Raw genomic sequence first — 21,777 nt, forward strand, 5'->3', positions numbered from 1 at the left:
TTTAATTAAATAAATATGATAATAATAATCATAATTCAGTTGATTTGAATTTGAATTCAGTGCTCGTGTATTCTTTATTAAAAGTCGGTCACAAAGTAATAGTATAAAACATCCAGCGCTGCAATTAAAACATGTTATTACAAAATTATCGATATCAATCAATATATTTTTTTTATCTATATGCTTTTTTTCTATATCGTCCAGCCCTACTCCTCTCCAAACACTTCCCTTCTAATGTGACTTCACACTACAAGCGCAGCTCCAATCACTCGGCAGAAATCAGTCCAAGGCTCTTCAAGTCTTTCAGATCTGAAAGACACCCACTGAGTTTCCTTGACAAACGCATTGTGTTAGTCAGCAGCTGAGATGTTTCCTGACCACAAGCTCTCAACACCTCCAGCACCTCTGGACACTCGAGTCACACACAGGCCAGAATTGAAGGCACTCGTGCAGTTTCATTGGGAAAATGCGGCTGTTCTATCTTTCTCGTAAATTTCACACTTTCTCAGAAAAACTGATTGAACGTTAAATTGTTTTTGCTTTTCTGCCCATTCACAGTTTTATTGAGAAAATATTTTTCATTTTCAAGTTTCTTTGCAGCAACACAGAAAAGCAAAGCCACAGACACAAATGATGATAAAATCTAAACAACAATAACAGTTCCTGGTTGAAATGACTCTGAGCCCTTCAGCTGCACAGGCACAGACACGCACACACACACCTTCACACCTGCGGTGGAAAACATTTGAAAACATTATTGCTCGACTCGTCTCGTCTTGGCCGAGATGCCGTTTCATTGGCTGATGAGCAATTCGGTGGAACCGGTGCTGTTCAAACTGTCAGGAAAACAACACACAGAACCTCCTAGAAAAATATATGCATTTGTCCACTTTGTGACTTTTTGTCAAGAAGCTAATTGACTTTAGCATCATCGTCTCATGAGTACAAAAATACATATCAATTTATTGACCCCTGATTTGTGTAGCTTGTGACGTGCAACACAATGAATAACTGGAGCTAAAATGTTCAACGCTGCCATAATTTAAGAGGAGAGAGAAATCTGCTGGGTCCTACCAAACACCTGCTCATCTTCTGGACGTCTTCAGCTTGCAAGTCCTCCATCATGTCCACGTCCAAGTTCACCGTGTCAAATACAATCCCAGTGGTCGTGACCGTAGCTCCATGAGATCCATGAGATCCATTAGATCCATTTCCAACATGTCGTTCTCTTGAGGGCGCTGAATATTCTCCTTCTCCTTTGTGTGAGGAAAATCAAAAAAACCAAAGGGATCGGCTCATCAAAATCCCATGCGAGACTTTTTCCTGGTGGGCTGCGAGGCCTGCGACAGCCTGGTGCGGCTCTGGGACTGGGACTGGGACTGGGTCTGGGACTGGGACTGGGACTGGGACTGGGACTGCGACTGGGTCTGGGACTGGGACTGGGACTTTGTCGGGGTCTGGGTCTGGGTCTGGGAATGGGGGAACCGGGAGAAGACCTGGGTGTCTTGGGACAGGTCCACCCGGGGGCCGCTCTGGGAGAAGGACTGGGAGCTGAAGACGTCTCGTGAGAGCGGAGCGCCACCTTCCTCCTGGTCCAGGAGGCTGCAGCTGGCGTCCTGCTGAGAGACGTCGTCCTGAAGGGAGAAATATTCAACAATAGATTACAATTAGGGTTGCACACATCACACTTTTTTTCAGAGCGAGCAGAAACACAAATCTAGCAAACTTGTCAAATACATGCACATACAACTGGTATCGGCGTCGTGGTATCGGCGTCGTGGTATCGGCATATATTTCACAAGTTGACTCATCAACACCATTATCTGTACCAATGCCCGATACTGGTATTGGCATGGAATTTTACGAGTATGAGTCAAGTGCTCAACCCCGGTGCCAATACTGGTACCGATACCTGATACTAGTATCGGTACTGATACCCAATACTGGTATTGGCATGAAGTACAGTACTCAACCCAAGTATAGCTACCGATACTGGTACATCCCTAGACCAGTGTTTTCAACAACTGTGCCGAGCCACTCGTGCACCGCTAGTGTACCGCTAGTGTGCCACGAGATGATGGAAAACTTTTCAATGTAAAAAAATGGGTTAAAAAGCACTGGCTTGGATGAAACAATGACCTCACGGTTCCCTGGTGCCTTGGCCATCCTACCTGTGGCGTGCACAGCGAGCTGAGGTAGTCCTTGACCAGGCGGCCCACGGTGCGCTGGCTGGACGGGGTCGGCGGCAGAGGGGCGACGGGGTCTTTACGACCCTGGGGTGAAGTGGGGGCGCTGCCCTCATACTCGGACCACGCCCCCTGGCTGGACCAATCAGAGAGCTCGGTGGCGGAGGAGGCGAAGCTGGAGGGCAGCTGGTGGCGCCGCCCGCTGGCCCTCCTGGCCGCCTTCTGCCGGCGCCGGCGCTGCAGCAGTGCCTCGGCCTTCTCCTGCCGGTCCAGACCCAGCTCGTCCCGCCACCAGGCCTGCCAGGCCGCCTCGCCGCCTTGCCAGGTGGCCGTCAGGCGCTGGCTCAGCGGGTCGGACCAGGCGTCGGTGTCCAGCGCGTCTAACAGCGCCTGATTGTGGTCCTGGTCCTGGTCCTGGTCCTGGTGCCGCTCTGTGGCGACCAGCAGGGAGCGCCGGGCCATAATCTCTCTCAGCTCCTGGCCGAAGCTCTGCACCAGGTCTTCGTTCTCCTGGCTGTGAGCCACCTTGGGGCCGGTGCCGACCCAGATGTGCCTCAGCGTCTGCGCTTTGGCGGCGCTTTGTCGGCGGCTCTTTCGCCACAGTTTATGCAACCAGCGGCGCCACCTGGTGAGCACCTCGCTACTCATCTTTCCTTCTGCTTTTGTCTCGGGGGCCCGACGTTTCATCGGACCCGAACCCGGTTCCGACTCCGAGTCCGACTCCGGTTCCGGGTTCGGTTCTGGGTCAGACTCCGGGTCACTCGGCGCCCGTCGCTCCATCTCGGGGGTTTCGGGCACCAGCCTGCGGGCGCTGGGCTCCTGGGTCGGACCCACGATGTCCTCGTCGCTGGACGTGTCCGAGACCAGTGGCTCGGTTTGGCCCGACGGGTTCCTTCTCTCCACCTCTGGCAAAACCGGGCCCTCCTGCGGCTGGAGCTCCAGGACCTGGTAGAAAATGTCCCCCGCCTCGGTCAGCTGCAGGACGCAGATGCACTTCTGGTCGCCTTCGCCATCCTGCTGGATGCAGGTCAGGCCTGAGAGTGAAGTCAAGAGCAAAATGCATCTTTTTTGAGAAGAAACAGTGACATCAAGTGGTCACATTTCAGATTGCAGAGCACTCCCCTCCCGCTAAGGAGACTTGCCAGTGAGCTACGGTGGCTTGACCTGAGCCATTGTAACTCCCTGACAAGTCCAGTAGCCATTCTATTCTATTCAGATCTCAGGAACCAAGACAGCGCCCCCTGGAGTTGGTACCTGCAGCGGGTGAAGACAACCTGTCCTTTGCCATTTGGAAGCGGTGAGGGAGTTGCACAGGGAGGTGTTTGAGGCTGTGTCTGGGTCTGTGCAGAGCCAGAGGAGGACCCAGGCTGTGACAGGCCTCTGCAGCGCCACCTGTCAACCACACAACACACTGCAGTTAATACAGAAAGCAACACAACCCAAAGGCCTGAGCTGCTGCAAAGGGCCACTATTTAGGGAACAAGTGTCAAACTCTGCACAGTGGACACTGTCATTATATTTGGCCAGTGTGTGCAGTGTGAAGTTATTTATTATTACACAGTGTTTCCATATTCAGTGTTGAAGCAAAACTGGTTTGGCTCCGCATAAAAAGCTTCACTTGTTCTACCTGGAGGAAGATTTCCTAAATAAATATCAACGTTGGGCGGAGACTTTGTGCAAGTTTGAAACCTTGGCCCTTGAAGCCACCTGTGGACTGACCCGAGTACTGCAGCATTGTGACCTCCTGAGAGCTGTGGGAGCCCAGGAGAAGCTTGGTGCTTCCGGAGCCGGAGGAGGCGGAGACCACGTGAGAGAACATGGGCGGAGACGACATCATGTGATCCCACTTGAGCATCGGCAAGGTGGGGAAGCGCTCGTCCATGATGTAGGCTGAGAACTGAGGGACGGATGGGGGAGGAGGTTCACCGAGACAGGCAGGTGCTCACTGGGTTCACTTCTGGGATTCTGGGATTCTACACCTTTGCTGGAACTGCGTTGTTGTTGTTGTACCTGTGTCGTGACGAGGTGGTGGAAGCTGTGCACGTCCCCAAGATACTGGGACAGAATGACTCTCTCACCACGGCAGCACTCGCAGGTGTTGCCCACACGGAACAGAGTGCTGCAGCGGGCCGGCTTCACCTGCACGGAACACATTTGAGTCCATTTGTTTGCTGTCCAGAATGGTTCTTATAGAATTTTGTCTTTGATGACTTAAAAATAGTGAATAAATTAGGTTTTTGCGCCATTCTAGGGGTGATGGAAGCGCAAGTAGGGCTGATTCTATCGCGATAGGACAACACAAGATTTTCTAACCGCAAAGACTGCGATTTGATTGACGCGAGCGGCACGAAGCAAAGCAAAGCAGGCAGTGGGAGGAGTCGATGCTGTGACTGACGGAGCGACACGCAAGGAAAAGAAGGTCTTCCTGGTTGCCACCAACTGGTGGCCGTAGTTTAGCAAAACAGTGTCGGGAGAGATTTAAAAAAATAATAATAAAAAAATGCCGAACGAACTACCGAAGCGCCAAAGACCACAACAGTGGGAGTTGTGTTCACTGGCAGTGAACCGCTGCCTCGTAACTTCGCACCTTATAGCGGTTTTAACGCTGCCAGCATGTTAGCATCGGTTGAATGAAGCTGTCGCTGTTTTGTGCTTTGTGTGGACTTAAACAAAATCCTTCGAAGCCCGATTAAAATGTCTTGCAAAAAACAAAACAAAAACACTGGTAGATAAATAAAGGCTCTTTCATATTAATTCATGCTTTGTTTTGCTTTTATCTTAACATTAGCCTAGCCTATAAAAAAAAAGAACAATTTGTGTATAATAAATCTGATATGTTTATTATAATACATATCATTTTTTGTTTGTTTGTGGAAAAATACATGAGAGAAAGTTACTCGCAATTAGATTATTTTCCATGATGGTTCAGCCCTAAGCGCAACTACTGTGTGGAAGCCAGTGGCCACCACTTTGAGCATCTCCTCTAACTGTAGAGGCCAAAGGTAACTTGTATTAATCTCTGAATGTCTGAATGAATCTGGCATTGAAATATTCTTCCAAAGTTTTCTCCTCCTGATGTGTGTATTTGATATTTTGCCTGACTCTGTGACGAGCGAGACCTCCTGCTTATTAGGACTTCAGGACACCAGAGACTTTTTTTCCCACAACACTCTAAAGGACATTGACGTCCCGTCGAGTCACATGAATCAGCACCTCAAGCGTTCTCGACACGCATCAGGCACACAGAGCAGCGGCCGAGCCGACTCACCCTCACGTCCGTGAGCTCCACCCCCGTCCTGTCCGCGTACACCACCACCCTGGGGTGGGCGGAGAAGTGGCACCAGCGCCACGGAGACTGGGCGTCGAAGTGCAGGTTGTGCTCTTCCTCCCGAACGCTCTGGATCCTGCAGGGGGCGACACTGGGATGAAGCCGCTGCCGCGACCTCTCAAACGGAGGAGGAAGTCACTGCGCGTCCTCACCCTTTGCCGACGGACCACAGCTTGGCCGCACCGCTCTCACTCACCACCAGGACTTCACCTAACACATGAGGGCTGACGACACCGCAACAACACATCACTGTTTGCATTAGTCACAGTTATCCTGGTTACGTTCCAGCAGCTACTTCGGACTTCTGATGAACCTGAGTGGCTTCAATCTTCACTCCTGTGTTACACTGTGGTACTGGTGCATTCATTTTAAACAAATCTAGCACAAATAATGACACGTAAAACATTTAGCTGTCACATTGATGTTATATTTTTCAACATGCAATATCATGGGTATATTACTTTACAATTTAAAGATTATATGCAATGTTTATCGCAGTTAAATACCTTCAACTGATTTCTTACAACTTAAATATGAAGTTGCGTCACAGGCTGACGGTTAATGACCAAATAAGCATGTAATTTAAAAAAAATGCATTAAGTTGCTGTAGTTGTATTTTTTTTTTTTTTTTGCATTTTATAACTTGTGTCAGTGCTGCACTCTTGCAGTTTTGCACTCACTGTTACAGCCTTTGCACAACTCTGACTTAGTTTTGTACTTTTTTGTACTCTCTTCTACCTGATGCCATCCTGCAGGGCTGCTGGGTAATGAAATCTCAACCACTGTATACAGTAGGACTGACAGCAAAGCTACCTCGAACCCTTGAAGGTAGGGCTGGGCGATTCTGGTCAAAAATAAAAGTCCAATTTGTTTTCTGTGAAAACTCGATTTTCGATTTCGTTTTTTTTTTTTTTTTTTTTTTTGGAAATCTCGTTAAATATGCTACAAAAACGGGACAAGTGCGTGTTGTATGCGACTTGGGAAAAATAATTTTGCAGGTAGTGGTGGGGGCAGCAAACAGAACCACTTCCTGGTTTTAACAGCTGCTGTGGCTAGCTAGTGCAGATGCCAGTAAACATAGGTAGCCAGTTAACAGCTCTGAGGGGGGAGGAGTACTACGGTGGCCAAGAGGCGCCAACCCGGAAGCACGAAAGAGGAAAATCGATTTTCCTCTACATCGTTACGACAAAAAAAAAAAAAAAAAAAAAAAAAAATCTGATTTGGATTTAAAATCGATGAATCGCACAGCTCTACTTGAAGGATTTCACGACGACGACGATAAAGCTCCGTCACTCACCTGCAGCTGACACAGGTGGCTCGCTCCCTGGTGTCCACCACCTGCAGCAGACGAGGCTCCACCTCTTCGCCGAACCGCCACACGCCGCAGCGGTGGTCCGACCGCACCGCAACACAACCTGCGACGCACAAACCAACCCAGAGCGTCAGCGGCACTGACTCGGAAGAACGACGGCGACGTCGCGCTGACCGGAGCGGCCGCGCGGCTCCGTCTCGCGCTTACATTCGTTGAAGTGCGACGCGGTGCTGATCTGCCTGATGGGGGCTTTCAGCTGCACGCCGAGGGCGTCGCAGCTGCTGGCGTCCACGCGCGAGGAAAGACCCTGTTGGTGTTGCAGCTCCACTCTGTGAAAGTCTGAGAGGCTGAGAGTTAAGAATCAGCTGCAATAATAATTTTGACGCAACGACACGTCGGGTAAAGCCGCCGGGAGGGAGTGCTTGGAGGATTTTCAGTTGGCTTCAATCGTCTCCAACCGTTTGGCTTTCTCACCGGACGGCCAAGGCGGGAAAAGCATCTGATGAGACGCGAAGGATACTGAGACAGTCCAGGCCTTTGCTCCCTGGGTAGAGGAGGCAGCCGCTCCGACAACCAGAGTCGCCGAAGGGCACGAAGGCCAGAGCGCCGCCTGTGGCTCCTTGGAAGAACAGCGCGCGCTCTCTCTGCTCCTCCAGCTCCTCGTGCAGGAGGGAGGCCAGCAGCTTGGGAGGGATGCTGTGCACCGCGTCCGACAGGTGAGCGCCGTGTGCACGCAGCGCTTCAGCAGAACACTTAGCCGGACGCCTGAGAGGACAAGAGAAGGTGTTGGAATGAAAGAGCGGTCCAGCGATCACAAGCGTCAAAAAAATGACTCGTTCATTTCTGCAGACACTCACTTTCCAATGAGTCGGCACCACTCACTTTTTAAACTGCGGCTCATCCGGGACCTTTTTCTTCTTCTGTCTCTTGGAAGAGGACTTGAATGAATGAATAAATAAATAAATAAATAAATAAATAAAGGCAAATTGAACTGACTTTCATGAATGACATGCAGACCCAATCATAATACAGAGCAACACTCATCTACTCTACTAATGCTAGCACCACCAAATGCATGCAAAACAAAGCTTAAGGGAGAAAGAGGTCTCGCCAAAACTCACCGTTGCAGCCGCAGCACTGAAATCGTCACCCAAAGCCTCCACCATGCAGCCAAAAGCATCTTGGCAGTGGTCCTCGAAAAAGTTTTCCATCTAAACACAAAGTCTGTTTTTAGGAGCACAAACAGCTAAGGCAAAAAGAAATAATCTGCACAACAACAACAACAACAACATGTAAATACATTTTTGCTCCGGAGAAGATTTTCTAATAATATGCATCTTAATACAACTTGCATCTCTGAGGTCTGATACTTGGCATTTGCACACATGTGCGGACACACACACACACACACACACACACACACACACACACACACACACACACACACACACACTTGCGTTTCCTGAGCCCTGAGGTGTGTGTAGGTATGTGGCACTCACATGTTTTGTAAAGTCCATGGGATCTGGAGGTTCGGGCGACCATTCAACAACTGGGAAGCGACATTGACAACATTGAAATCATTGGTGAAGTCACCGAGTGTTTATTTCTAATCAATGTCGCGCACAGGAAATTATTATTTTCACAATAAAAAAACAAAAAAAAAACAACGCACATTGTAAATGCTCACAATTACTTCTGCATCTCAATATCACTTCAATTCCATTAAACTGAGCAACCAATTGCACCGCAGTAACAGTAAAGACACTTGACAGTGGCAGATATACACAATTATAGAACATAAACTGAGACTCACTCACAGTACTTAGGGGACAGGAGAGGAACCGGAACCGGCTCGATGTGACGCCAAGTCTCCCCTTTGACCCGGTGCCTGGAGGTGAAGGTCCAGCTGGAGAGAGGACCGGAAGCGCCCTGAAACCAAAACAAAGGTTTCAGCCGCGTTCAGACTGACAGCCAAAATCCGATTTATTTATTTATTTATTTTTAGCCCATTCACATGGAATGTGAATGTTATTCGATTCGATTCGATAACTCGGCAAAAGGTTAAGTTGGAGGAAAGACATATGGCTAATTTTTCTTTTCTTTTCATAGGTCTTGAATAAACGTGTTCCTTCTTCAACTAAACCTAACACGTCTCGTAGTGACAGCGGAGGAGTGAGCAGTGGAGCTACCAGAGGGAGCACCCGGTCGTAGCTGCCCCACTTCCCGCAGCACTCCTTCAGCACCGCGGTCGGCGGTCCGTTGTTGTAGAAGGTTGGGAAAAGCTGCCGAGGAAACTGATAATCCATCTTTAAATCAATGTTTTAGAATCCAATGAGCAGTTTGTCCCGTCGGTCTGTCACTCAGCGGGTCTGTGCTGGGAGAACATGTCGGGACATGTTGTTCCAGGTGGCGGCTAAGTTGCTGTTAGCATCCTTAGCACGGCGCGAATAAACCGCTCTCCTCGTCATGGTGTCCTCCGAATCACAGTGATCCAAGTCAGGCCGAGTCCAAAGACGCGCGGTCGTACAAAGAAAAAGTGCTGGCAGCAAACAAAAAGGTCCGAAATCTTGTGCACATCCCCAACACGTGGTGGAGGCAGGCGGAGATGCTGACGACAGCCAGTCAACACGTGAAACTACTGGGGGGGGGGGAATGGAACGAGGTCAGTGCGGAAGTGCATTCTATCGACATTCCGGCAGGGGGCGGCGTTTCTGGATGAATGTGCAAAGGGTTAAGTCGGGGCGGCACGTGGGCTTGTTTGTGCGATCTTGAAGGCGTTTGACGCACCAAGCAAGCGAGACCACAAGACGTCATCAAGACTGTCAGAGAGGATCGAGGTGGAGAGGACTGCACGCAGAGGACTGAGCTCTTCTGCTGCTGGAACTACTCTGAACAAGCACCAACTGGGTTCAGCGCCTGTCAGTTATGGAGATAGTAAAGTGCAGCTTGTGCCGATGACAGAAATAAATCACATTCAAGTTGATGGACGTCAAAACAAATCCTTCAAGGAGGCTGAAAGAGCAGAGGAGAGAAGAAACTTCTTCAAGATGGCAAGAACGACTTCCAGTTGCCCCAACTGGACCCTCCTTACATGAAGACGACCTGGGTGACTGAGGAACTTTCACAGACATAGTTCTGGATGAAGTGGCAATTAGCGGCCTGGGCCACTGCATCAGCACCGCACAGGCAATAGAACTGAAACATTACATCATCAGACACCAGGGCAAGCAGGCACGCTGTGTCAACGTCCATGTCACCAGTTCATCAACCGTAAAAACTGATGCCAAGGGAAGAAACACATAGTGTGAGAGTATTTCAACAACCTGAAACTGCTTCATTGCTGTTTGTTCCCTCCTAAAGTAACCAAGACACCTTTTGCGAGTCTGCAACACACAATCACGATTCTGCCTGTTCATGACCAAACACGTCCTCCCTCCTGTGTGTGTGTGTGTGTGTGTGTGTGTGCGGTTGCCAGTTTCAAGGCTCCTTCAGCAAGCACTCAGTGCCGAGTGGGACCTACTCAGCCCACAACAGGTAAATGACCTAATAAGGGCGTCGCTAGAAAGGCGGTGCTACGCGTGTTTGCACAACCCAGACGGCAGTTTCACTGTACGCCGGGCCTGTTACAGACTGAGCAAACAGCGTGGCCACTGCACTGTGTTGCTGCAGTATCGTGTCGAGTGAACAGCTCTTCAAGACAAGGTCGAGTAAGCAGAGGTGTTGTTCTACTGCTGGAATGACTTTGAGGCTTTACTTCAGCACATCAACAACCACTAACTGGACTCAGAGCATGTCAGTTATGGAGATAGTCAAGTAAAGCTCGTGGCGATTATAGAAATGCATCACAATATTCAATATGATGGATATCAAAAGGAATCATTCAGGGGACTCAAGAGGTTGTAAGGAAAGCAAAATACACACAAAGAAAAAAGAGAGTTTTAAAGTGAACAAAAGTTCAGAATGTGTTTTTATTTTACATGTTTGCCTAGTGGTCATTTGCATGCATGGGGAACGACTCCCCCGAATCAGTTCACTGGTACACAAAGCAGTCGCGTAAAGATAATTATACACCTCCGATGTGAGAGGACAAAGCACATTTTAGCAGTGAAAAGCAACACCGCCGATCATCTGGGAGTCGTTTGTGTCAGTCCTCCATCGTTCAGGCCCACAACCTGTCCAGGTCATTGTTTTCAGAGTCATTGTTCCATGTGTTCAAACACTGGTGAGGAAATCAAGGATGTTTGACTTGGCAGCGAGCTGCAGCTGAGTTGAGACACTGAGGTGGGAGGATTTCCATCGACAATAGAAGTTGGGACCTTTCTGCGTTTACCAGCTGGAAAAAACAGGATGCTGTGTCTCAAAAAAGGAACACATTTGCAGCAGAGGCAGAGTCCTTGGAGGAGCCTCAGCTTTATAGCACTAACATGGAGCAAGGAAATTAACTGCATACAAAACTGAACACTTCAAAATACATTACAATTTGGAAAATATTAAAAAAAAATATGTATAACTCATTTCTAATCTGAGGGGAAAGGAATAACCTTTGACTGCAGCCGGCCACTAGGGGGCAATCATTAGCTTTTGGACCATTTTCGTTTTGTTGCTTACAAAAAAAACCACATGATGTCAGGGTTCCAAATTATCCACATTTTCTAGATCATGACTCCAGCCACTTTGTTCAGCAGAAAGCAAAAGTCAAAAAAAACAGAGAGTTAAATATGCAGAAATCTATTCAGGTTTTCGGATAGTAGATTATACACACTGGAGCAATGAAATGCAGTCTGACAGTGTGAGCAAAAGACATTGAGTCCAATATCCAACATCCAGTGAAGAGCCATGGAAGATGAGGATGAAAAAAAAAACAAACAAAAAAAAAACCCAAAAGCAAAACAAAAAAACAACAAAAACCCAACACGTGATACATTAACAGAAAACATTATGTAACCTTGTGATTAAACATCCAAGATCAACATGAAACTACCACCTGGAGACACACACACGCACTCCCTCTATGAATACAGCAAATAATGTTACTGAGGCTCAGCGGCTCTCACTGTGTGTTCACTACTCACCATTTGCATGACTCGCATTCTGAGAGAGGACCATTCACAACGTGCCAAATGTGCCGTGTTTGTTGTGTTTTCTTGATGATGTGCACTGCATTCCCAGATCTCTTCAACTGTGTGACTAAGACGGTGCAAAAACAAGCACGCCCTAATTTAACCGACTGAATTTAAAACAATTCACCCGTGTTTAGTGCCAAAACTGTGTGACAAGTGAAAAAAAAAATTTGTTTGGTGTTTGTGACGGCTCGTCCACTACAGAGCAAGATCAAAGGATTTGTATTTGACCTGTTTTCACATTTTTCACCATGGATTCCAGCGCAGAAGCTTGGCTACGATTAATCACGATTAATCAACGTTGTTCTATTCACAGCCTTCCACAAAAAAATGCTTTGTTTCAGCTTCCTGCCAAAGTGACGCTCGAGTCCACGAGGAACTGACGCTGTGTTGATAAGGACGACGTTACGTAACGTGATAATAATTATACGTGAATCACCGCTAGCCGGTCCTTTGCCAAGGGATCCCTCCCAACGCCGGGACTTGATGACGTCGCAATTCTTTGGCGGCGGTGCCAAGATCAGGGCTTTCTGAGGCAGCGCACGGTGGAAGACATTGTTGGTGAGCGAGTTTTCTGGGGCACCGAGTGGGAGAGAGTCAGAGGCCGACCGGCTGCTGGAGCAGAGTGAAGCTTTCCAATCATTTCACATCCATCCAGTTCAAATCACCTTCCAGGCCAATAACACTGGAAACACTGGTAGAACTCTGTGGAACGCAGCTTTTTGTCCGTGAAGATCATTTTTGCAATGATCAATTCAGGCATTGGGACTCTGCAATTGCAATTGAGCCGAGTAAATGAGTGAATCAGTCAACGAGTGATCTGAAAAGGCCCGGTGTTAAAGCTTGCTGCGCTCTGCAGTACAAACGGTCTTGGTGACGTCGTAAAAGGCGGTGATAACGCACTGATACCTCTGGCACGAGGGCGATAACAAACCACCGGGAGGGAGTTTGTTCATTCCGACGAGGCCTCCTTGACCCAGGCTCAACTCGAACGAAGGAACGAACCTGAGGATCTGACCACTGGCATCGTGCGAGGAGCTTTAGAGCAGCTCGTGGACAACGTAGCATTCACCCAAATCCTCTGACACCTCACTGGTACACAGAGGGAGACTGGCAAGAGACAATAATGACTGCATAGGAACCAGCAGCGAGTCAGAGGCTCGCAGACTTGCTGAATACGTTGTGTACTCATTGGTCTTTATACTCTGTATGGTCAGGTTCACTCTGACCATAATTGGGAGTGTGTAAAATTAGAAGGGTGTCCGAATTTTTTTTACGACGCTGTACAATACTGTGTATATATACACACAGAGGGAGACTGCAAAGTGCAGGTGACCAGACTGCTGCCCAGTCTCGTACTTTCCCGACAGTCCACAATGAAAGAAGTGCAGAAGAACTCCCAGTGAGTGAGATGCTCGTAGACTCCGTCCAGTCAGTTCTGGTCCAGGACCGGTCCAGGCAGAGCAGCTCTCGGAGCTCAACGCGAAGGCTCCTTCATAGGGACGAGTCGGACTGGTGTCCCTGGAAGCGCTGCAAGGTCTTGTGTTTGAGGAAGGCGGCCAACGACGTGGACCTCTTCACTCTGGAGCTCGGGATGACGGTGGGCCGCGGTCCGGAGGAGGCCGTGGAGAAGTGGTGCCTCCTCCTCCTCCTCTGCGGCTGCTGCTGCTGCTGATGCTCCTTGGTTTCCCTCACACCTCCTCCTCCGTCTCTCCTGCTGGGGCTCGGCGGCGACGCTCCCAGCAGCTGCCAGACTTCCTGCGAGGTGCCGCTGCTCCTCAGGTACTGCCAGGGCTTCTTCCCCGCGTTGTCCCGCCGGCTCACGTCGGCCTGGAACTTTCCCACCAGCAGCCGCATCATGCTCTTATGGCCGTGCATGGCGGCCACGTGCAGAGGGGTGTGGCCGCTCGTCGACCTGGCGTTCACGTCCAAGTTCAGGCCGGCCTTCTCCACGCCGTACCTGAGGGACCGAGGACCAGTATCAGAGAAGATCAGGCAGAAAAAAAGTCTTTGGACACCTCATTCGTTTGTGATGTACTGGATATTTACTCTGAGAATCAGCCTCGAGTCTCCAAGTGCAGTGCATGTCAGTGCAGTCATTAACACTCAGTCTCATGCTGCATGTGCAACTGTTCCGTCCAGCACACAACTGAACATTTCAGGAAGACGACGTCACTTCCTGCACTTCCAAGAGTACAAGAACGACAAGAACTACAAGAATGTAGTTTTCTTATTTTGTGTTGTTATATATGTGTGTGTGTGTAGGTGCAGTGTTTCCAGTATGGAAGACGTGCTGAGTTCTTATCTATAACAGATGTGAGATCTATTACACCAGGTGGGATTCTGCTGATTGAGGGGCTGAACTTCCTGCAGCAGCGCTGACTCAGCCAACTGTAATTCATCATTAGATCGTTAAGCCTATAACTAACATGACAGCACAGCCATGAGCATAAACAGTAATTACACAGGTGTAATTACACAGGCACGAAAGCAACCTTTAGTACCCCGTCTTACCACTAGATGCCACTAAATCCTACACACTGGACCTTTATTGTAATATTATAATTGATCTAATCGCAACGGAATTTACTGTTTGGATTTTTGTGAACTGAACAAACACAAATCAGGTTGCCATCACGCTGCAACACACTCACTGCTGCTCAGTGTTTCGTCAGGTGGGAGGTATCCCAGTTTCTGGGTGCAGCGTAGTAAAAAACCGGCCCATCCTGTTTTCCATTAGTGTGAGACACCATCACTGCAAGACTGCAGCAGCAGCAGCAGCAATGTACCACTGGTGTTGTAGTCAAGATCGCACCAAACAACCAAGGCCAAGACATTATCAAAACCAGAGAGTATGGAGATGGAGACCAGATCAAGACATTTGGGGTTCGAGACCAAGACCAAGACCAGACCAAGACCAGAACAATGGTCTGGTCTTGGTCTGGTCTTGGTCTGGAACCCCAAACACTACGTACCACAGCGTGTTGAGGACCCGGTGGTCTCCATGCTTGGCGATCCAGTGCAGGACGGTGTAGCCTGAGATGAAGTCCTGGCGGTTGAGCAGGGACGGATCTTCTCTGAACAGCGAGTAGATGTCGGGCCAGGCCGCCGCAGCCCCCTTCACCAGCCAGTCGTGTTCCCTCGGCTCCAGGGGAACCAGCGACTGGTGGAGAAACACACTCACGTTAGTGAGAGCCAGAGGTGGCCAGTAACCAAGTACAAATACTGTGTTACTGTGCTTGAGTAGAGTTACTTCACGTGGGTATTACTTCTTCTGATGACCTTTTACCCCCTACACTAGGACATAAATATCTGTACTTTCCACTCACATCTTTTGTATTATTACTAGTATATAAACTAGTTATTACTAAGAACTATTTTTTTTCCACCACTTCCACTGGAGAATTGTCCCACCTGCTTGCTGGTGTGGTCTCGGTGAGCCGGGGAGGAGGTGGAGGTGGAGGTGAAGGAGTCTGGAGGGAAGCTCCTCCTGCCCTGTGGCCCCTCGTCGGCCAGCTCCCCCAGGCTTTGGCAGGAGGACAGTGAGGAGGAGGACAGGTGGCGTCCCAGGCTGAGGGAGGACGAGAGCAGCGCCAGGCGGCCCAGCCGCGCCGCCTCGTGGCCCCGCCGGGACTCCTCCTCCTGGAGCAGCTGGTCCAGGTCGGCGCCCATGCTGCGGCACATCCTGTTCCTCAGCTGACTGCTGACCCTGCTGGGGTGCCGACCCCCCCGCTGCTGCTGGGCTGGAGAATACGCTGGTCCATCGCTGGAGCCGCCGTCCTCAGGGTCGTCCGGGAGGTTGCCTGAGAGGAACACGGGTTCAACACGCATGAGGATGGAATATCAGAAGTTGGCATAGCCAGAGTGAAATACGGTATTGAGAGTAGCAAAGCTTTTAAAAATCATCCAGATGTTTTGGCAAGACCTCTGGTCCAGACGATTCTCTCACAACTTTTTCATTTTTTGCAAAATGATCAGCAAATGGGAGGAAGCTGGAGAACCTGGAGAGAACCCAGCAGACACAGCGAGACCATGCAAACTCCACACAGAAAGGTCCCAGGAGACCCCCGGGAATGGAACCCACAACCTTCTTGCTGTGACGCAGCGCCAACCACTGAACCTCTGATGTGAAGTCCAGTCAAGCTGGGTGCTGACCTGTGGAGTGGTGCCACGGCCGACCCCCCCGGCCCGCTGGCTCCTGGTAGAGGTTGTCGGAGGAGTGATACCAGTGTGCTGCGGCTCTGCTGTCGGCGTGATGCGGTGCAGACTCCATCCTGGGCCTCTGGGTTCGCTGGGGGGCCTCCTGGATCTTCACACCGCCCTCCACCCCACCTGCTGGCAAAGGAAGAAACGTGTTCAAGATAACTGCAACCATTCAAGACAGAGGAAGCAGGTTTGTCGTCATCGTAAAAAGTAGCCGGTGGCTTTATTTTGATTGGCTGCTCGTGACGCATGTGGAATTCAGTGATACCACATCAACGTGCAGCTCACATGTTGCGCATGAATAAACAGCATGTAAGTCTGTGACTTTCAGAGGTGAGAGATAACACAGTACAAATACTTTGTTACTGTACTTCAGTCGATTTTTCAGGTATCTGAACTTGATACTGATACTTGCGTATTTCTTTTTCTGACAAATGTTTACTTTTACTCCCTATATTTGTACACAAATATCTTGTTGGAGCTGTTTGAACTGTTGTGTAGTTCAATTTAAAAGTGGATGATATTTAAAACAGAATTAGAACCTGTGCTTTCTTATTTCTACTTGAGTAAAGGAGTTGAATCAGTACTTTTACTTCAGTACAAAATGTGAATACTTTTACAACCTCTGCTGAGTTTGGATCCATCGCCCTCTTCACCATGCAACACGCAACAATACCTGTTCTGGCCTGCAGGTCCTCGTAGCTGCTGTTCCATGGAGACCCCCTGCTGGTGGGGCTGAGAGACCCCCTACTGGTGGGGCCGGGCGACGGCGTCAACAGGCTGCTGTGACTGGAGGAGAGCCGGGCCCTGCTGCTGACCTCTGGACTCCCGCCGTGCGGACTGAAGTTCTGCTGGGGCGCCGTGTGAGCAGGCGGACGATAACGCTCGGCCTCGAGGGGCAAGCTAGGGCTGGCGGGCCCTGCCGGGACAGACGCCGGTCCTCTGGGGACCTCCTCTGTGGCCCCCTGGATGTAAATCTGAGGGACCTTCTTCCTGGTTAAGGGGGATACAGCAGCCAGGGGTGACGCAGGGGGGTCTGTGATGCACGGCGTGGAAGCTGATATCGCTCTTCCAGTGCTGCCCAGTGGTGCGTTCAGGGGCCACGCTGCTCCCCCTCCAGCTGACACCCGCCTGATCTGACTCGACTCTTCTTCCTCATAATCGTTGTCGTCTTCATCATAGGAGACAGCAGTTTTGTAGCTCTGCCTGTGTCTGAAGTGTCGCCTGGTGGTCTCGGGCTGAGGTGGTGGCCTGGTAGTCTCGGGCTGAGGTGGTTGCCTGGTGGTCTCGGGCTGAGGTGGTGGCCTGGTGGTCTCGGGCTGAGGTGGTCGCCTGGTGGCCTCGGGCTGAGGTGGTGGCCTGGTAGTCTCGGGCTGAGGTGGTGGCCTGGTAGCCTCGGGCTGAGGTGGTCGCCTGGTGTTCTCGGGCTGAGGTGGTGGCCTGGTGGTCTTGGGCTGAGGTGGTGGCCTGGTGTTCTCGGGCTGAGGTGGTGGCCTGGTGTTCTCGGGCTGAGGTGGTTGCCTGGTGGTCTCGGGCTGAGGTGGTGGCCTGGTGTTCTCGGGCTGAGGTGGTCGCCTGGTGTTCTCGGGCTGAGGTGGTTGCCTGGTGGTCTCGGGCTGAGGTGGTGGCCTGGTAGCCTCGGGCTGAGGTGGTCGCCTGGTGGTCTCGGGCTGAGGTGGTGGCCTGGTGTTCTCGGGCTGAGGTGGTCGCCTGGTGGTCTCGGGCTGAGGTGGGCTCTCTCGGTGGTGGAGACCCCCGTGCTGCTGCTGCTGCTGCTGCTGGGGGGTCGGCTTTACCTCCACAGGGTGCTGCTCCAGGTATCCTGGACCTCCGTTCTGCCTGGCCACAGGTGCAATCCCAGGAGGAGGTCCGGGTCTGGGGACGGTTGCAGGTGCAGGCAACTTTGGAGTCTTGACCTCTGACCTCTGAGCCGGAGCCTCTAGCCGAGTGACCCCGGGACCGCTGGGGACATGTTGCTGTTTGAGGTTGACCAAGTTGTTGTTGTTGTGGTTGTGTAGGACGATCCCCGCCGCTGGTAGGACGGTCTTCCGGGCCACAGCTCCCGACACCTCCCCCTGCCGGACGCCATGCGGCGGCGGCGGCGGCGGCTTGTCGGACCCGCCCGCCGCCGGGCTGCGCCTGGTCCTCTCCGCGGCGGGGGTCGCTCGGCTCCGCTCCCCGGTGCCGGGGACGTGTCCTCGGTACTTCTTCCGGAGGACGACGCAAGAAACGTCGTCGACCTGCTGGACGGTGGCCACCGAGTTGATGAACTTCTTGAAGAGCTCCCGGTTCCGGTCGCGGTCCGGGTGTTCCCGCAGGAAAGGTTTGAAGTGCTGCAGCAGCTCGGCGTTCTTCACCGAGCCGCCGCGGCTCTGCAGGAAGTGCAGCACCGTGTCCTGGGTGAAGTCCGTGTCCATTCCGTTCCGCTTCACTTCACTGCTGAGCTGCGATCTCGACAACTTTCTGTTGCTTCCCCTCCTGCTGCTCAAAGGTCGCCGAGTCCCTGACTGACTGACTGACAGCCCGCCTAGTCCCGCCCACCTCAGGTATTTAAGCCCCGCCTCGCCCGCCGAATTCCAGCAGGTAACCCGGATGTATTAAACATGTATATGCATGTCTGTACTAGATATATATATATATGTATGTATATACTTTAATAGTTTTCCTATAGTACTTCCAGTAGGTGCTGTTTATGATCAGTGTTTATGTGATGCTGGACACAACAGGACAACAGATCATTTACAAAAAAAAACATTTATTTTCCAACAACAGCCAACTGTTGTTTAGTTCTTCTTTCATAAAACAAATGTTGAATTTCATTCAACAATAAACCAAAAAAAAAAAAAAAAAAGTCCAAGATATTGTGTAGTGCCTCTACAAACAGCAGTAACAAACAATAATAATAATAATAATAATAATAATAATAATAATGATGATGATGATGATGAAGAACAGTAAAATCTGGGTTATTGCTGAGGATTTCAGGCGCATACTGTGCTGCAGTGTTCAGTGAATGACCAGGTGAGAATATTTTTCAAAGGTGCACTAAACAAAACAAAAAAAAAAAAACACCAGCTAAGAGTGGGTTGACTCACACTGTGGCAGCAAGAAAAAAACACAACACAAGTCCTCCCTGTGCTTCAGATTCATTACATCACGCTGCAATGCAACAATAAATAAGTCATTGTGCAATCTGGAGCAAAACTGCGCCGCCGCAGTGAGGGGGAAAGAACGACACCTGCTGGCAAGAGCTGTGAAACCATCGCAAAGGATCAGGCCTCAGATGTACAAACACCGTCATTGGTTGAGGAGGTCCAGTGAGAAGAATACCAGTGTCGCAATAATTACATGAAGCGTCAGACTGCGATGGTGAGACGTGATGATATTCTACTTTAGGACAGAAGGAACTTTTTTTTTTAATTGTTGCATATTCTTCAAATTCATGTAAATTTCATCTTATATGCATCGCTTTTGCATATATATGAATGATATATGACTTCCGATGACCTTCAGAGGTGTTTTCTATGTTGATTTTACAGTGACTCCATCTTCCAATGATCCGGTTCACGACGATGTGTCACTGATGTGTCGGCAGTTTAATCTGGGACGTCTGCATGAAACCCACTGGACCCGGTGATCTCCAGTGAAGCCTCGCCGCTAGGGTGATTGACAGGAGGCTCATTTTGAATCTTGAAAATGTAAAAAAAAAATAAAATTAGAAAATTAAACAGGAAAAAAATGTTGATTTTATCCAGCGTTTTTTTCTTTGGACTTTTTCCTTCTTAGGTTGTTGGATTATTAAGACAATATTTATGATTTAGCGTAAATTCTGACCAAATATTGCTCTAACTATGCAGTGGCTTCATGTCTTATGTATGTTTATTCCTCTCAAATTCAGGCTTGCTGTTGGTTTTTGGAGTTGACTGCACACGTGCATCTTCTCAGCAGGTCAACAGAGAAGAATATTGAGTAGCTGTGACTCTTTGCTTTTGTTCTTCTTCCTGCTGTTGGCAGAAACAGGGCAGCGGTGCAGGTTAATGTGATGGTTTAAAGCCTTTTTTTTAAGCAAGAGATCCCATATTCACACTGTTGCAATGTTTGAGAGTCACGTCAGTCGCTGTCACCGACGGTGCCAAGAGCTATCTAGTGTTTGGTGCATAGTGGGCAAAGCTCTCCTGATATTTCAGGAAAAACCCTTGGAGGAAAAGTGAAGTCGAGCGTGACTGAGTTTGAAAACGAAAACATGAAAATGAGAATTAATCCCAGTGGGTGAGGACCATGTAGCGGCCATCTATCCATCCATCCATCCATCCATCCATCCATCCATCCAGCCAGCCAGCAGTGCTGAAAATGAAAAGTAACACAGGGAATGGTTGTTGTTTCTGGATGAACGTGAGTGTACAGTCAGGTGTCAACGCAATGAGGCACAATCAAAGATGTTTCTTCTTCATATCAAGTCTGCAAAGTCAGTGTGACAGAAAGACGCCACCCCCCCCCCCCTCCTCAGTGTCTAGTTCTTCTTATCCAATCAGCGGTTCTCTCTGTCACAGCGACGTGACGGCGGTGGGCCTGTGCAATGGGGGGGTGGCGACCACCAGGGCGGGGCTGGGGGCGGGGCTCATGGCCAGGAGGACCACCCCCGGACCCAGGGACAGGCCGCGGGCCTGGACCAGCTCCGGCGGGAGGCTCTCGCAGAGGAGCGCCAGCTGCTCCTCCGCCTGCCGCAGCAGGTTGTCCAGGTGGCGCTGGCGCACCAGCAGCGAGGGCTTGGCGCTGACGAAGCGGCGGTAGTCCTGCAGCTGCTGCTCGCCCAGGTGGGCCGTCAGGATGGCGTGGACCACCCGCTGCCGCCGCTCCAGGTTCTCCTTCAGCTCGCGGGCGTCGTCCGTCTGGCCCAGCAGCAGGGAGCGCTTGTGCAGGAGCGAGTCCTGCAGAGGAGCAGGAGGGGGCGCCAGTGAGTCCAGAGAGAAGTCCCCCCATCCATCCATTCATCCATCCATCCAACCATCCACCCATCCATCCATCCATCCATCCACCCATCCATCCAACCAACCATCCATCCATCCATCCAACCATCTACCCATCCATCAATCCATCCACCAACCCATCCATCCAACCATCCATCCATCCATCCATCCAACCATCCATCCAACCATCCACCCAACCATCCATCCATCCACCCATCCAACCATCCACCCAACCATCCATCCATCCATCCACCCATCCATCCATCCATCCATCCACCCATCCATCCATTTTTAGGCCTGGTCTAGGATATATGTTCAATCCCTACTTCCAGTGTGAAAAACCCTCCTCCGTCCTCACCCTCTCCTCAGCAGCGCCCTCTCTGGTCAGCTCCTCTCCCTCCAGGGCCAGCAGCGAGCGGTCCATCCTGGACAAGCGGCTGCACAGAGACAGCAGCAGGTTGACGATCTTCTCCAGGTCTCCTGCAGACACGACACCATAGTAGTTTGTTTTTTTAATTTTATGAAGCAAAGTTATTTTTTTTGAAAAACGGTTCAAAATGTCTGGCAAAGCAGCAAAATGTTAAAGAAAATGACTGAAAGATGCCTTGCTGAAAGGAGATGTTGCCGTTTTGTTCATTATGAAGTAAACTTGAACTTGTGT

At 50.2% G+C, this 21,777-nt stretch overlaps 4 protein-coding genes across 7 annotated transcripts in view; 1 reads left to right on the forward strand and 3 right to left on the reverse strand.

Moving 5' to 3' along the window:
- Window positions 1-534: 534 nt before the first annotated feature.
- Window positions 535-9,469, reverse strand: taf1c (TATA-box binding protein associated factor, RNA polymerase I subunit C). Its single transcript, XM_076029320.1, has 15 exons — window positions 9,016-9,469; window positions 8,644-8,755; window positions 8,326-8,375; window positions 7,948-8,037; window positions 7,709-7,764; window positions 7,347-7,591; window positions 7,034-7,165; window positions 6,812-6,929; window positions 5,667-5,738; window positions 5,455-5,590; window positions 4,197-4,325; window positions 3,906-4,083; window positions 3,441-3,578; window positions 2,172-3,220; window positions 535-1,634 (listed from the first exon to the last, which is right to left on the reverse strand). Exons 1-15 carry the CDS (start codon window positions 9,130-9,132, stop codon window positions 1,299-1,301), a joined length of 2,958 nt encoding a protein of 985 aa, XP_075885435.1. The 5' UTR covers window positions 9,133-9,469; the 3' UTR covers window positions 535-1,298.
- LOC142889895 (E3 ubiquitin-protein ligase RNF180-like) overlaps window positions 2,147-21,777 on the forward strand; it is a 156,508-nt gene continuing 136,877 nt past the window's right edge. The window contains exon 1 of the mRNA XM_076028569.1: window positions 2,147-2,153. The gene's annotated coding sequence lies outside the window, so the exon portion shown is untranslated. The remainder of the gene's footprint in view (window positions 2,154-21,777) is intronic.
- Window positions 11,219-18,688, reverse strand: sowahb (sosondowah ankyrin repeat domain family member B). Of its 2 annotated transcripts, none has more exons than XM_076029319.1 (5): window positions 16,826-18,688; window positions 16,102-16,278; window positions 15,361-15,749; window positions 14,922-15,109; window positions 11,219-13,906 (listed from the first exon to the last, which is right to left on the reverse strand). In XM_076029319.1, the coding sequence occupies exons 1-5, from the start codon at window positions 18,564-18,566 to the stop codon at window positions 13,441-13,443; spliced, it is 2,961 nt and encodes a 986-aa protein (XP_075885434.1). In that variant the 5' UTR covers window positions 18,567-18,688; the 3' UTR covers window positions 11,219-13,440. The 2 variants fall into 2 exon arrangements, with proteins under 2 accessions (XP_075885434.1, XP_075885433.1); XM_076029318.1 differs by having other exon boundaries at window positions 16,102-16,281; window positions 16,826-18,687.
- shroom3 (shroom family member 3) overlaps window positions 18,888-21,777 on the reverse strand; it is a 48,926-nt gene continuing 46,036 nt past the window's right edge. For all 3 annotated transcript variants that reach the window (XM_076029305.1, XM_076029304.1, XM_076029306.1), the window contains 2 exons: window positions 21,475-21,596; window positions 18,888-21,077 (listed from right to left, as the gene is read on the reverse strand). In XM_076029305.1, the coding sequence (XP_075885420.1) occupies window positions 20,694-21,077; window positions 21,475-21,596 (506 nt within the window). In that variant the 3' untranslated portion in view covers window positions 18,888-20,693. The remainder of the gene's footprint in view (window positions 21,078-21,474; window positions 21,597-21,777) is intronic.

Source organism: Nelusetta ayraudi, unplaced genomic scaffold (assembly GCF_046127955.1).
Source record: "Nelusetta ayraudi isolate G7.1 ecotype Tasmania unplaced genomic scaffold, CSIRO-AGI_Nayr_v1 ptg000026l, whole genome shotgun sequence".
In the NCBI taxonomy this organism is placed as follows: domain Eukaryota; kingdom Metazoa; phylum Chordata; class Actinopteri; order Tetraodontiformes; family Monacanthidae; genus Nelusetta; species Nelusetta ayraudi.